Genomic DNA, 16720 nt, shown 5'->3' with positions numbered 1-16720 from the left:
TCCTGGAACAACACCGATCACTGGAATTGCAAAGGATAAAGCCTTACAAAAATTCCGAAGCAGACATTTTTGGAACCCACCAATGTTTGGGAATAATTTTATTGTATGGTTGCAACACGCAACTAAGTTGATGAGCGATGAAGACCTCGGCAAGGTATGCATGAATTAATGAAGGAAAGGGGAACAGATAAAAATGCATGGGAGAGCTGAGAAAATAACCATCACCCTGTTTTAACTCACGAGGGCACGTAATTGACGCAAGATCATAAACGTGAGACGCGTAATGTTTATAAGCAAAGGAAAGAGAGAGAAAGAGATAGAGTGTAGTATATGTGTGTGTCTATGTGTAAACTACGTTAAAGAATACTTCACGGGAAAGCAACCTATGGCATTTATTACGCTTTTGTTTTCAGGACTCCTAGTCTTACTTTGGCTCGTATAAATACAGCAGACTTTGATTTGTGTGGTGAAAGAAAAGAACTAAGAAGCTGAAAAACAAGAGAGAGAAAAAGAATAGCACACTCAACCATAGTTATCTAGAACCAAATCATGTCTCACATAGCCGTCGAGAGGAACAGGAGAAGACAGATGAATGAACATCTCAAAGTTTTAAGATCTTTGACCCCATGTTTCTATATCAAAAGGGTATTAATTTTCTCCCTCTATATTTTTTTATTCTTCTTGTTACTCTCGTAATCTTTGTGTGTGTATGTGATCATTTCATGAGTTTTTTGTTTTGTTTTTCTTTTAGGGAGATCAAGCATCTATAATAGGGGGTGTTATAGAATTCATCAAGGAGCTACACCAAGTTCTTCAAGCTTTGGAGTCCCAGAAAAGAAGAAAGAGTTTGAGCCCTAGCCCTGGCCCGAGCCCACGAACACTTCAGCCAATGTTTCATCAACTTGATAGCCCCTCCATGATTGGGACCAATTCTTTCAAGGAACTAGGAGCAAGCTGCAACTCTCCTGTTGCGGATGTTGAAGTGAAAATCTCGGGTTCATATGTGATCTTGAAAGTCATTTGCCACAGAATTCCAGGTCAAGTTGCAAAGATCATAACTGTTTTGGAGAGTCTTTCGTTTGAAGTTCTTCATCTGAATATCAGCAGCATGGAGGAGACTGTCCTTTACCAATTTGTTGTCAAGGTGAAACGACGCTTAACTATTAATTAATTCCTGTGATAATTGTTTTATAAATTCATATTTAACATTAATATAGTAATAATGCGTTTATATGAATACACACAGAAGAACAATCAAGGAAAATAACAGTGAGATTCCCAAATCTTGTGAGTTTTTATCAATTATCGTAACAATTGGAATTTATAGCGTAGATCAATTAGGGTTTCAAGTCATTTAGATGAATCAAACACATAAACACATAGTTTTCTGAGAAATTGGTAGATCTTACAACTTTGGATTTCTAAAATCCTCAATACACAAAGAACAAAGTCAAAGGATATGAAAGATCATGTTACCTAGATTGAAGGTAACTTGCACTTCTTGATCATTTTGATAAAACTATCCATGGGATTTTACAGCCACTCTACTAATGCATGTGATCCAACTTTTAAACTTATCAAAGGACCTGCATCCTAAGAAACAAATATTCTATGCGCTTCCTCGTGCTGAAAATTTTAGTTAATTTGTTTTTTCACTTTTATTTATCACCTGCTTAATGTTTTTTCCGCCAATTAGCACAATTTCTTGCAATTACCTTGTCGATTCCTCTATTGAAAATTTAATGGTAGTGCTTTGTCCAACATTAATTTACGTTAATTTGTAACCTGAAATTCATTGTAATCCTTCAACGTGTATTCTCCTGGAATAATGTGTGGTCATTGAGATAAAAACGAACAAGTAAATATTATAATACCACTATCCGCGTTACAACAATATATGTAAATTTGAATGAGGCCATGAGGGTGATCATACCCTGTTCAGAAAAGGAAAAAAAAAACGACAACCAAGTAAAATCATGAAAGAAAAAGAAACTTCTAAGTTCTAAGCAGATTAATTAATATTGGTAGTTATTATCAAATAGAGTAGCAGTTATCAAAGAAAATGTATTTACAATATTTTTCTGTAGGTTCTCATTATGTTCTTCACGTCATTGTATTTGATATATTCTTTTTAATACTACAGATAGAGCTGGGATGCCAACTAAGTCTGGAGGAACTAGCAATGGAAGTGCAACAAAGCTTCTGCTTAGATGCTATAATTGCGCTGTGAAGATGTAGTATTTCTAAAGAGACCCAATTTCGAATCGTTTGTTAATAAAAGAATGGCATGTGATAGACATGCATAAAAACTATTTCTTCAGTAATTACTTGCTACAAACTAGGCTTATTATATCATTACTGTTGTCATAAACTTGATGACAAGGAAAATATGCTGTTGCTTAATATTTGGTAAAACACATGCATTATCTTTGCCCATAAAGATGGTTCTAAACGCTCTCATTAATTCATGGAGGCCAACAGAAGGTAAGTTGATTATGTTAGTTTTCAGAGCAACGTAGAAGTTATTTAGAACACCACCCCTCTATATCTCATCTAGTTTTTTTTTCTTTCTTCTTCTTTTTACTTTTCCTTATTAAGATTCTTTCTCAACTAGTTAATTAAGTTTTTGTTCGGCTATTGGTGAACCTATTAGGGGCTAACATCATCCTTTTTGTTTTTCAATGTTTCTACACGCCCATATTTTAATCATGAGACCAATTCTCGTTTAGGATAGTAAAACTGGCCACCTCCTCAAATATTTTTTCAGGGATTATATGATTGGAAAACGATTAACTACTTACATCCCAAAAAATGGGGTGTATGGTATGCAGGGATAGAAAGAACAAAGAGATGGAAAAAAAAATAAAGAAAAATAAAATGGAAGTGACTTGTAAGAGATAGCATGTTGACTTAGGTAAAGACTGTCTATAAACTTATTGAAACATAAACTTATGTCTATTTAAAATAGGTTTTTAAATACATTATAGTAAAAACTAGACAACTAATTAAGCTTTTCTAAAGTTTAGCATGCCTTACATATCCTTATTTCTTGATTGGTAGTTATAACTTTCATACTTAATTTATAGTTTGTTTTATGTATATAGAACTTTTCTTCATCAACCTATTAATCATTAGCCTAATCACTATTACGGAAATTTCATTCTACATTAGTTAGAAAGTGAGATTTTTCTACATCAAGCACAGAACCCTTGGAATTTAATTGCTACAAGAAAGTCTAATGAGGGTAGTTACTTATATTAAGTGTCACGTATACAAGCTACGTCCTTGACATTTTGTTAAATTTTTTGTTTAAAACAAAAAGAATATAGAAGTATGAGAAAAATAAGCTTTGCAAACAATTAATAGTAAAAGATAAGTTATATATAAGTGTAGGTGCTATCATTGATTGCTTAATTAATTGGCACTTGTTAAAGTCTTCAAATTGAATGTGATAATTTTGTATGTGGTCGAACCTCTACATGCTATGGTAATTTTTATGTAAAGTATTGTTGGAAAGAAATAATCATGATAACACCGTTTTGTATTTTTCAAATCAATTATTTTATTTTTATAATGGATTTTTTCTTTCGTTTATTTTATGTGTGTGCGTGTGTAATACAAAAAATTCATAATTCAATAGCATGTAGCGTCCTCAATCATAATAATATTCTGAGCTTAAAGATTATGAACATGCGAAGCTGTGGATCATATTTAGGAAAAAGAAAATTATAGATTTAATTTTAAATACTAAAAACATACATTAAGAATTTTCTAATTACTATTTAATTTTAAATAATAATAAAGCATACATTGATCAGTATAAATTGGTAATTGAACGTGTATGCAAATATCTGTAGGTGAATGGGCCCCAAAACATGTTTGGAGATCTGGACTTATGGAAATTTGGGTCAATTTCTGGGCCTCAAACTAGCTAGATTGTTATTGCTTTCAAGTTAGTTCCGAAAACTAATAGCATGAGAGTTTATAGCACGATTGAGAGTTTTAGACGAATACAGTGTTAAAACTTGAAACTGATTCTTAATTGGTATGAGAAAGAAAATCGATTTAGAGAAAATAAAATGAAAGAATCTGGATAGAAAGACAACGATGAGAAAATGAGTTTTTTATTATTAAAAAATAGTAAGTTATAAGTACCAATTATAAATTATACAAATATTTTTTTTTTGTTTTTTCACATTTACAAGAACATTTCTTACATGCATGTAAGGTTTTCCAAACAATTAAAAAAATTAGTGTAATATATAAGGAGTGTCCGTGTAATTTTTTTTTTCAAAATTAAGAAAGAATAATATAAAGATAGAAAAAGCAGGATAATTTGTATAATTTTATAAAATCTCAGAAGTAGTTAGTATAATTTATTCTATAAAACATGAAAAAAGAAATATGAAGCGAAGGAAAGTAAGTATTTCTTAAGTATACAATTATACACTTCTATTATAAAGAATGAATTGTAGATGGGTTAAACTATATTTCAAGAAAGATAAAAATTTACTTGTCACTCCCTTTTCTTCCATGTGAGAAATATAAATAATTAATTATCAAAAACTTGGATAGCTCTTTTTTTCTCTTTCTCTTTTCTATGAAAGTACGAGAATCCTCCCCTCTCCTATTTCATTCTCACCAATTTCACTTTATCAATACAAAAAATAAAATACACATTATGTTATTAGGTGTAGAATTTAAATCAGGCTTACCTTGACAAAAGTACGTTCAAATTGAAAAGAATAAGTTTGACCTTTCTTTATTCAAACTCAGCTCGCTTCATATTTACGTATTAATCAAGCTAAATGAGTCAGTCCCAAATCCTACTAACTCATTATTTTTTCTCTTTAATTTTTTACATAATTAATGGAGAAGCATGTCTTGGTTGTACTTTACTTTAAATAATATTTTGTCATTCAAATCTCAGTCACTTTATTCTAAACTTTACTTGTGACAACATAGGCCCCGCCAAAAATGGTTTGACAATTTATTATGTTGTTTGATGTGTGCATGGGTGATTGAATTGGATTAAGCATTTCATCATGTCTATAGTAACGTCATCGTCATAGCCATAGTAGGATTAGGACCACTACATTATCTGCAAAATGCAAACAGTTTGTTCATTGATTACATTGGATTTCATCAAGTGATATATAGTAAGTAAATCCAACACCAACACCTATGGGACCACTAAACTCCGTTCTACGCCATTCTTAGCACTGCAGTAGTGGCGTTAGCTAGCTAGCTTTTAAAGTTTTAACCTTTTCGAACCCAACAATAAACTTGAACCCTCAAACCTTTTTAATGAAGTAAATTACATGATTTCCACACCCAGGAAAGGAACCCTCAAAGTTTTTTCATATTCTCATAGATGTCCGCTCGCAATTTCCAAGGGGACAAAAATGGCGAGCATATTTTTTAGCTGCGTACTACAAATTTAGAATTGATGTTTATGCAACACTGCTCTGTTTAAGATACCAAGTTTATCTATTTGTTAGTATTTTAATTAGAGTTTAAGGGTGATGCTCCTACACTATCATTCAATTACAAATTATCATTAATATAAATTTTAAAGAAATTATTATAGAAGTGAGTAAATTTATCGTTTATGATAAGATATGAATGAATGATAATATAAGTGTATAATTAGGTTATTTTTTCTTTTGATTATTCTTACCTTCTTTCTCAAATTATTGTTGGTATAAACATATTGAAAAATTGTTACTTGTCACAAAAGAAAAAATAGAAATGAATTGAAGAGCATTTTTTTTAACCTGATTGATTGATTCCTTATATTACTTATAGTTTAATCTCTCTTTTGAATTATATATTTTTTTTATTTACAAGAATTTAAATTTAAAATCTTACTCAAGAGATTCAAGTTTGGTTAATATCAACCACTTGTTGGTGGATTGAGGAACATTTAATAAGCATAAAATATTAGTGTATTTTATTTAAACTATGTTAATTTAATGATACCATGTTTTTTTATAACTGATGTAAGATCAGGAAAACATTGTCCTATTTCTAAAAATGTATTAATAATTAAAAAGAAGCTTATACTATATTTAAATAATTAATTATAAATACAAAATATAATTTATATATTTTAAAAAATATATTTATTATATTTTGTTTTAATTATATAAAAAATTATCATATGCACCACTTATACTAGTTATTAAAACAAATTACAACAACTAATGCAAAGTGGTTGGATGAAACATGAAACTACTATAATTTTATCCAAAATTAATCTTATTCTAAATCAATTATATAAACGATTAATTTGGTAAATCTTTACTCGCGTATACAAGTCAAGAGTGAGGGGAAAAAGAAAAGGAAAATCCATGTAACGTGCGTTGGGGCTGACGCCGAACGTGGGGACCAATGTACTTTGGTTATGCGGGGTCGTCAGATATCTTTCCTGAAAATCTAAAGTCACCCACCAACTCTCTCATCCTAATCCTACTACAATACCCTCATAAATTAATGATACTACACTAAAATAATACTTTCTCTAAAATAATGAAATCAGACCCATCAACCCAAGCCCAAGCCCAGGCCCAGGCCCATATGACACAGTACACTGCAACCTAAATTGAACATTGCTACTGGTTTGAGATAAGAGGTTAGGCCCAGTCAAACTAAGATTCCGGTTGCAACTTCATTTCCCTTTCCAAAATGAAAATCAAGTTGTTACTTGATGCTGAGATGCTTATTACAGGTCAAAGAGGACTGATATAAAAACTTTCTTGTTCCAGGCCTTCTTTTACAGCATCAAAGTCAAATCTTTTATGCTTTCTTTGAATCAAGAATAAAAATATAGATGAAAAAGAGATAAACAATGCTAGACATAAAAGAGAAATAGAATGAAAAATATATTTTCTTCCACACTAGTTTTACTCAATAAACAGTTTTTTTTTTCCAAAGCAAATGAGCAGGGGTTTGTTTAAGTATTTTTGTATGCATTATGTTTAGTTATAGTTGCCGCGTAATATGATCTAATCATCATTAAGTTTTGGGACGGAATCATTATTTATTTTAGAGCCAGAGTGACAATGCATATATAACAGTATGATAATAAACTAAATTAAAATATGAACTTCAAGATAGTATGCCATTCAAAAGTTTATTTGAAACAATTTATGCATGTGAATTATGTACTAGTAATATTCTTTGATTAATACTATTATATAGGCAAACCGTGTATGGATAAATAAAAGAAAATGAAAACTTGAAAGATAACTTCCGACTTCAATTAACTTAGGAGGCACATTTTGCTTATTATTATAGGAGACAAGAAGTCAGAAGTCTCAAGTCTAAACTTACACTAAAACCAACGTTGCATTAGCATATTCACCCAACCCAACAAAATTGAGAGCATGTGAATTTGACCTCCATGACACTAGACAATAATCATGACTCCTTTCGTCGCTAACTAGTGATATTTGTGTTTTTCTTTCTCATCATTTTTTAAGAATTAGTTATAGCAGACAACAACAAAAAATTCCTTTCGGCGTTAGCCAAAATTTAATACCTTAAATTAAAAATTACATTAGATTTTAATTGATTTATTTAGAGAAATAAAATTTTCATGATACAACTTAAATGTGGACTTCATTTAAAGAAATAAAAAATGTATATATATAATTTTCTGGTAAGGTTTGTATTATTAATTTATGTTCGTTACAGTATTAATTATCGACATGATTAATACTCTGCATTCAATAATGAATCATATTGTCTGCTGTTGCTTAAATACAAATTTAAGAACAATATTTATTCATAAGTAGGATTAAGTTACTTGGAACTTGAAGCATAGACTCGGAATTTAGAGTCTACACTGTTGGGTGGAGTGTGGACTTGTTTACCAAACTAATTAACTACCCTTGTTTTGCACAGAGCGACAATGAGTTATTGGTACCCACTACCTTTCTTTGAATTTTTAACAAGAAGACAACAACAAAAAAAGAAAAAACTTTCCGCAATTTATGGCTGCAGCTAAAGACATGAAAGAATCATCATGTAAAGCTATACTTTAAAATATTTATCCTCCGCCTAACCCATTACTAGTACTACTTCATAATAAAGAGTATTTTAATAATCTTTCTTTTACTAGACAATTAAAGGAAATATTGATAAAAAAATTACAATATTTAATATTCTAATTAAAATATAAAAATATTATTATATTTCTTCTTTAATTAGAAAATAAAAAACGTTATCAAAATAGGTAAGCAAAATGTAAATCATTTGATAAAATTCTTTGGTTTTCTTTGAAATAAAATAAAATCTTCAAATATACTTACAATATTATAATTCATTAAATTTAGAGTCATAGTTATAGTTATAAACCTAATAATATATATTATAAAATAATTAAAAAGTTTTTTAAATAATACACACTGTAATTGTTAAAAAATTATCAATTTTAAATAAATATAACACTAAATAAAGTTAGCTGACTTGATTGTACAGTCTAAAATATAAGTTGGACTAATCAAAATATACTTATATAGTCTATTATTTTTAAATCTAGAACTATTGAAATAACTTTAATTAAGTCGACTCAGTAAGACAGATATTATGAACATGAAGACCATAATTCTAAGTTACTCCTATTGGTACTGCCTCGAAAACAAGGGCTGATGGCCTCATGTGATTCTTCTGTTGAACCTCAACTCATTGGCCCTCGTGCTTTGAACTTAAAGCATTCCTCACTTTGACTTCTATTACTTTATTAATTTAAAAATAATAAACAGTACAGTATTGTAGTAGATATTTAATATTTTGTTTATTTCGATAACAATATTTAATATTTAATTCCTCGATTAATTAAGTATACGTATATATCAACAAATAAACAGACCGTGTCGATTTTGGAGAGTTTTAATACCTTGACTTAAGTTAGTATAATTATTTTGTAAACTTCTGTGAAGAATGAAATGTAAAAGTGGTTAGGATTTACCCCCACCATAGGCATCCTTTAAAAATCTCACTCAATCCAGCACACGTTTATTCACAATCATTCAAGTTTTGATTAACTAAAATAAACTAGGTTTTTTCACACATAAAATAGACTAGGTTTAGTTCCTTAACACATATCCCCTTTAAACTTAGCATAATGTCCTAATTCCTTAGGCTTACAAGGATTAATGGAAACATTAAATTTAGAAATTTAAAAAAAAAAATACATACATTAAGAAGTTTTATTCTTAGGCCCATCTAAATTTACCCCACCATGGGCATCCTTTAAAAATATCACTCAATCCAGCACACGTTTATTCTCAATCATGTTTTGATTAACTAAAATAAACTAGGTTTTTTCACACATAAAATAGACTAGGTTTAATTCCTTAACACATATCCCATTTAAACTTAGCATAATGTCCTAATTCCTTGGGCCTACAAGGACTAATGCAAACATCAAATTTAGAAATTTTAAAAAAATACATACATTAAGAAGTTTTATTCTTAGACCCATCTAAATATAAAACACTCAATCTTAGTTGCAACTATATACAATTACAACCTTGGTTATTATAAACACAACCTGAAATCATTCTAATGACCAATTAGCAAAAGCCATTGAAGAAAAAAAAATCATTTAATCTCATGGTCATAAGACTTGCATTGAATAAAAGAGGATGCAATTACAATTGATTCCCATGAAGTTCGTATATATATCTCTCAGAGGCTTGAATCGTCAATAAATAAGTTGGGAAAGTAGGTTTTCCAGACATGGAGATATACTACTCTACTGGACCTTAACATTAGCTTTTATAGTGCCCTTAATTTTATTATATTAAAAAAAGCTTTTATAGTGCCTCAAATTTTTCTTGTTGGTGTTTAACGTTTAAGCTCAACGTTTGAAGTACTGACCTTAAATAACAATTATGATGATTTGTATTTAAGAGCTAGCCAAACATTCCAAAGTCCAAACACTATTAGAAGAGGTACCTTCATGGGTGCCAATGTTGATTCTAGTAATTCCCCATTCCGGAGCACTTCAAGCGTTGATATGTCACATGCCTACAACATTACAACATTTTTTCGTTACCATTTCTACCATTTTATAACTTTTAACTTTGACATTGAGACTATTGGGGTGTCTACTATAACTGCAGCATTGAGCTTTGCTTTGGTGTCTTAAACTTACGTTTGACCAATTTCTTCAATTTTACTTTTTCTACGTAAAAATTACAAGTAAAAATAAAATAAAATTCAACATTTAAAAAAAATATGTGTTAATTTCACCAAATTATAATTTTTCCTCTCATCTGTTTTTATTTTTAATGTAGATAATACACGATAAATGTTTTTAAATTTTAAACTAATGATGTAAAAAAATAACAAGTACCAATATATTATTGACTTAAATATATTTTTCATACTTATAATATATTTCTTTTTAAATTGTTATTTATTAAACAATTATTTTGTCACTTAAACTTTTCAAATTTTTATATTTGACATCTACATGTTAGCACAACTTAATTAAGTGGTGACATGATTAATGAAATGCCACATTACTAGTGTCATGTGCCTGCCACATCATTTTTTAATTTTTTAGGTTATTAATTATTTTTTAATTAGTTAAAAAAACATGTCATTAGAGTTGGCTTGGTCAATGCTAAAATTACAAAAAAAAAAAATCAACTCTAATTTGCACGGGCGATCTTCACTATCTTTGTGACTCCATGTTCTTCTCCAAACATGATTCACCTGGTTTTCAACGACAAAAATGAGCGAACAAGTATGCATCTTGTTTGTCTAGAGAAGAGAAACAAAACCCCTCGATCAATCTTCTCAAAATCAGTTTGAACCACTTTAATATTTTGGGAAACTAAGAACGAAAATCTTGTGGATCTATTGACAATGTTGGGGTGCGGTGCACAACTTTGTGCAGGGTGGCGGTGGTCATGCGGCACAAATCTGATGTGGTGGTGAGGCCCAGCGCACGACTCTGTGTTGGATGGGTGTGCTCGTGCAATGTGAATCTGATGTAGTGAAGGGGGTGCTGTGCACAATTGCAATGGTGGTTAGGGTGCACACATCTGTGGTGCTGGTGCTGGAAACGATACCCCACGAATCGAAGACAATGGTGATCACACGGGTGACAACAACAATTGCTGGTGGTGGCTTGGGTGGTGATGGATGATTGTACCACTTTGTTTGGTTGCAAAAATGGGTGGGGATAATTTTTAAAATTAAAGAAAAACATAATCACATTAAAAATGAGAGAATGACAATTAAGCAAACGTAACATGATATGAAAATAATGATATAACATTTCATTTGTCATATTATTATTTAATGGTCTTTGACTAATAATGACAAGTATCAAATGTAAAAATTTAAAAAAAAAATAAAGTAACAAAATAAAAAAATAATCAATAATAATCTAAAAAATAATAAGAAAAATATATTTAAACTTGTATTATTTCCCTTTATAAGTTATAGATGACATTGGAGTAGAAGGTAAGAATTTGACATATTTTGCTGATAACAAAAGCAGCGAAGATAAGAAGGAAAAAAAAAAAAACGTGACCTTTATCTGCCTTTTGTATCTAATGTCAACATTTTCTGAACACCAAACAACAAGAACAACTTGTTGCTTTTCACTCATCGATCAGCAGTAAAAATATTGCGGAACATTTAGCAATCCTAAAAGAGACTAGTAAACGAGTCCAACTTTGCTTCTTTCTGAGCGCTTTATCAAAATTGTCTAAACTCGTTCAACTATAGCATCATTTTTTGGTTCAACTTTGTCGAGCTAGCCACAATCATTTGGTTTCATGTTATCGAAATCCGAAGGCACGTGAACGAACAAATATGACAGTATATCTCAGCTGGAAGAAAGCCATCAAATGAACAGCTTATCATCACCAGCCTTTTATCTTTTGAACTCTCTTTTTTCTTTTTTTTTAAATTAGAACTTAATCTAACCTTTGGGACAGTTCATAATGATTCACCAGCTCAGTCCCACTCAAACCCACTTTCCCTTTAATTTAAGAACGTTTTTTTATTTTTTCAGATTTAATTTAAGAACATTAAAAGTTAAAACATACTCTTCTATAGCTGCAGGATTTTATCTTTTAAGTGACAGGTATCGGAATATCCTTAAAAAATTGCATGTGAAATGGTTTAGAAACTAAAATAGTATTTTCTTATAAGAAATTATGCAGCTTAACAAAATTTAAAAATAAAGATTTATACAAAACAAACAATAAGTGGATATATGATAATATGATTAATAGATAATTTTATCCCTTAAACCTATAGTTTAAACTTAGGAGAAAATTTTAATCCTGATTCTTATATATAAAAAAATATTTGTTCTTAAATAAATTTTAGCCTCTCCAAAGATTAATTCTTAGTTCTCAATCAAGTGATACTTGAATTCATCCAAAAAAGACAATAAATGGATATAAATTTTTTTAAAAAAATATATAATAATTTAGTATCTAATCAAACTAACTTAATCTCAATTAGATTAGTTTGATTCGTATTCGTTAAAATAATTTTAAAACCTAATTCAAACTAACTCAAATTAAATATGATTTATTTCTGCATAAAAGTATAATTTATTTGAATTTAATTTTACTCTAAACTTAAACCAACCCAATTCATGGACACAGGACACGTCAATGAGATAGTGGCACCACCCATGATAGGGCACTATCTATGATTTTATCCAGCTCCTACGTTAATAAAATTTTCATCTAAAGATAATAATGAGGGCCTATTTGTTTTAGATTTTTTTTTTCGAGGACTATTTGTTGTAGAATTTGATTGAATTGATTTTGATGAAATTAATTGTTCAAAAATAAACTAATCGTCAATTTAGTGTTGTCTTATTGATTGGAACCGAACGGAGTAATATTTGACAATGTTCTCGTAAAAAAAAAAGAAGTCAAAGTAATAATAGATCCAAATCCGCGATAATCTTAGCAGGATTTTTCCCAGACGAATCCGATAGAAAATAGACTTTTTCTTCTTAGTAATGATAGACCCTAAAGTTAACTTATTCCCGTCACGTCACCTTTGCAAAACATAACGTTGACTATTCAATAACCCACTGCAGGAAGAAGATCTACCATGCATAATTAGGATTTGAAACTGTTAAGTCCGTGATTGAATTAATTTATGTTTGAAAATGAATATTTTAAAAAAACAAGGATTTAATTAATTTATCTAAAATTAATCAATATTAAATTAAAAGTGCACTACACATGCTGGTTATCTCTTTGCAATAACATGCTGTTAATCTGACTCCAACTGGCATTACGCTTGCGATTAGCACTTTATAAGTTTGTCATCAGAGTCATTTGTAGTACTAACTAATAAGAACCCTTTTAGACCTTTGGAAATGGAACGTAAAAAGATACTGAACTCCCCACTACATCTATTAGGGTTTAGGGTTGAATTAAATTTCAACGGATGTTGTTTTTTTTTTTTTTTGGTTGGTCCTAAATCAGCAACATTGAAAAGTTTTAAAACTAGCACTTACATTTTGTAGCCACTAAAAGAAAGTCTAGCTACCACTAGCACGTTCGGTTTCTTCTTCAATTCTTCTTTCCTAGTTTTTGAATTTTTGTTTAATTGTCTTAGAACCGTATTCTTAACGCTTTTGTCACGATAATGATAGGTCAAGAGTTATTTCTATGAAAAATGAACTTCAAGAATATTATTCATGTCTGCTTAAATGTACGCAAGTTAGTGGAAAAAACTGTTTCTTGATCAAGAAAAACAAATATATATCTTTTTTTGACATTTTTTTGTCCACAAAAGAAAAAAAAAAAAGCCCAGCCGAAAAATGTTCAATTCCGAACTCAACAAAACAAGAACTACCGTCAAAATGCTATGATTTTTGCATTAAATGTGTCATATAGGTAAATTTATGCCATAGCCTGTGTAGAGGTTTACATGTCATATTCAGCTATAGAGCTAAATAAAGATTGTCCTAACTCATAGTCTTTCAATATCTTACTGTAAATTTATAATCCTTAATAAAAAAATATTCTTTAAATTGATGAACTATTAATTAATAAATAAAGAGGGATTCAATTACATTAATATAAATTTAACAATTATTATATTATTCTATAACTCTCAACTGAATCTTGGATTGAAAAATTGATTTCACATAAATCACCCATACAAAATTATATAATAATCTAAAATCATTTATTACTTCATTCGTATAAATTAAAATTGATATAATATAAATATTTTAAAATATCATTTTGAAAAAAATTTAAAATATACAATCTTAATAGTATACAAATATAATTTAACAATTAAATCAATAAAAATCATATTTTATATCAAATTATAAAAAATAATATAATAATTATTAAAATTATATCGATATAATTTAATCTTTTATATATATATATATATATATACTCAGTTACTTGTATTTTTTCAAATTAATCTCTTCTATATTTGTATTTTTGACTTATTAAAACGTCATATTGAATGCATTGATCCATTTAAATTAGCACATACTTTTACTCACATATATTAAAAAAAATGTTGTATACTGACTATTTCGTGTTAAATTAATTAGCTTCCGATGGTATAAGTTTTGTTTAACGAAAATTAAACTGTAAATATAGAAAAACCCTCTATATAATATTGAGATTATTTTTTTTTAATTTAGAAAGATATTAATTAATTAAGAAGAAAGTTAAATTACACCAATATAACTTTTGATCATTATATAAAATATGATTTCTTTATATATATATATATATATATATATATATATATATATATATATATATATATATATTATCAAATTACGGAGAGTATGGACATGTCATTTTTAACGGAAAAAAAAAGGTACCTGTTGATTAATCCAGAGGAGTTTTTGATTGGTAGGTTGAACACACAAAGAGCTTAGGAATACGAAGGTGTATAGGAAAGGAAGAATTTGATCCACTGATGAATTATCTAGTTTTTCAACCCTGTGCAGCCCCATGTTCAGATATGTGCACGTGCCTCTAATTTTGGATGATATTGCAATGCAGAGAGAGAAGGTGAAACAAGTGAAGTGCCTTCTATGGATCTACTCATTATTCAAGACAGCAGTGCAGTCTAGTCTGTATGTGAGAGAGTGTTCTGCTAGCCGGACCATTTTGCTGTACTGCTCTGTAAACCATATTACTATAATAACCATATCCCTGCAAGCAGCTTTTGGCCACCCACTAACTCACTAACATAAACAGTTAAATACGCCTTTAAAATATAATATATATCTTGGATTCTTAGAAAAAGATAACTTTTATGAACTTTTTTTATATTAATAGTAAATATAATTATTAAATCTTACTTGATAAGGAAATTACATTTATATTTCTTATTTTATATATTGTTTTTACATTTTAACATTCTCTTAAAAATATATATATCCCCAAAATTTAAGTTTAATTATAATTAATCTTAAGATAGATGGCTTTAGTTATATAGCCCCAAATTATGATTCAATAGCTAACACTATTTTTATTTTTTTAGTATTAAAAAGAAATTCAAAATTTGCATTATATTCTATCCTTCTTTCTTTATTTGTAGGTGTTTGAGTTGTTATTAGGCTAATCTTGGCTCACATGAGTAAATAAAACATGTGGACTCAATATCATTTTTTCCGACTACAGTCTAATCTCTTATCTGTCTTATGGCTTTAGAATCTTCCTATCAAGGTATTATCAAATTTTGTATAGATGCATAGCATTGAATCACCTACAATTTTTTTTAAAAAAATTATAAGATTGATTTGATAATAAAAGAAGAAAAAAGAGATTAGAGAATGAAAAGTTGTAAGTTCAATTTTTCTCACTAATAAAAAAAACTAATAATTAATATTTATCAATAAAAAAAAACTTATATTTTTTATCCGTCCAATCAGGTCAAAAGTTCCTCAAACTGGTCCACCTATGACCACACACAACTTCATTGGTGCAAGATCCCCTACTCTAGCAATTAGGATAACCTGACCATGGATCCAAATCCAGGATGCATTCTTCCATAATTTCCACCCCAATCTATTCAGGCTAGTCATGTGATTTTGGACAAAACGAAGCTTCTTAAGCTCTTCAATGAAAAAAAGCTTAGCTCATCCACACCCAAAGTTTATAATTCGGCATTTAGACTGTTGAAAGTTAAGAATAGGAATATCACAATATTAATCTATTTTCAACATGGAGAAATAGGGAATGGGAGGTGCATTTTCAACATGAACATCCTTTGGGTGTAGTTTTTATCTTATGCATGATGTTACGGGTTCAGCTGTGACATGTAACATCTCTGAGTAGTTCTGGGCTTGGCTCTCCTTTAAATATTTTTTTTTTTACTCATACTTACACCACTTTTTTAGTATTACATGAATATAACAAGAATTTTCCCAAACTTTAGCAACAGGAATTAACTCAACTATTATAAGCAATATTCAACAACTAGATTTATATATTAAGTTTGAACCCAAAAAAAAAAAAAGCAGCAACCATGAAAACTTAAAACAATGACCATAGGCTACAAGTGTCCCTCGAAAATTAATGGGTGAGTGGTATGAATTAGGTCACAATGGATAATATGAAAGGGTGGGGGCGGTGCCACCGTCGTGTGTAGTGGATGAAGTTGTAATCGCTTCATCTTGGCATGGGTGGAGAGTTGTATCACTTTCATATAGTAGTTTGATTTAAGAAAATAT

The 16720-nt window shown here is 29.4% G+C and overlaps 1 protein-coding gene across 1 annotated transcript; it reads left to right on the top strand.

Annotated features, from left to right (window-relative positions):
• Window positions 1–393: 393 nt before the first annotated feature.
• On the top strand, window positions 394–2784 carry LOC100785890 (transcription factor MUTE). The gene is made up of 3 exons (XM_003547192.5): window positions 394–645; window positions 752–1144; window positions 2144–2784. The coding sequence occupies exons 1-3, from the start codon at window positions 550–552 to the stop codon at window positions 2228–2230; spliced, it is 576 nt and encodes a 191-aa protein (XP_003547240.1). The 5' UTR covers window positions 394–549; the 3' UTR covers window positions 2231–2784.
• Window positions 2785–16720: the final 13936 nt, after the last annotated feature.

This window comes from Glycine max, chromosome 15 (assembly GCF_000004515.6).
Source record: "Glycine max cultivar Williams 82 chromosome 15, Glycine_max_v4.0, whole genome shotgun sequence".
Classification (NCBI taxonomy): domain Eukaryota; kingdom Viridiplantae; phylum Streptophyta; class Magnoliopsida; order Fabales; family Fabaceae; genus Glycine; species Glycine max.
The sequence above is the reverse complement of the archived record's forward strand: the minus strand, read 5'-3'. Positions and strand labels throughout refer to the sequence as shown.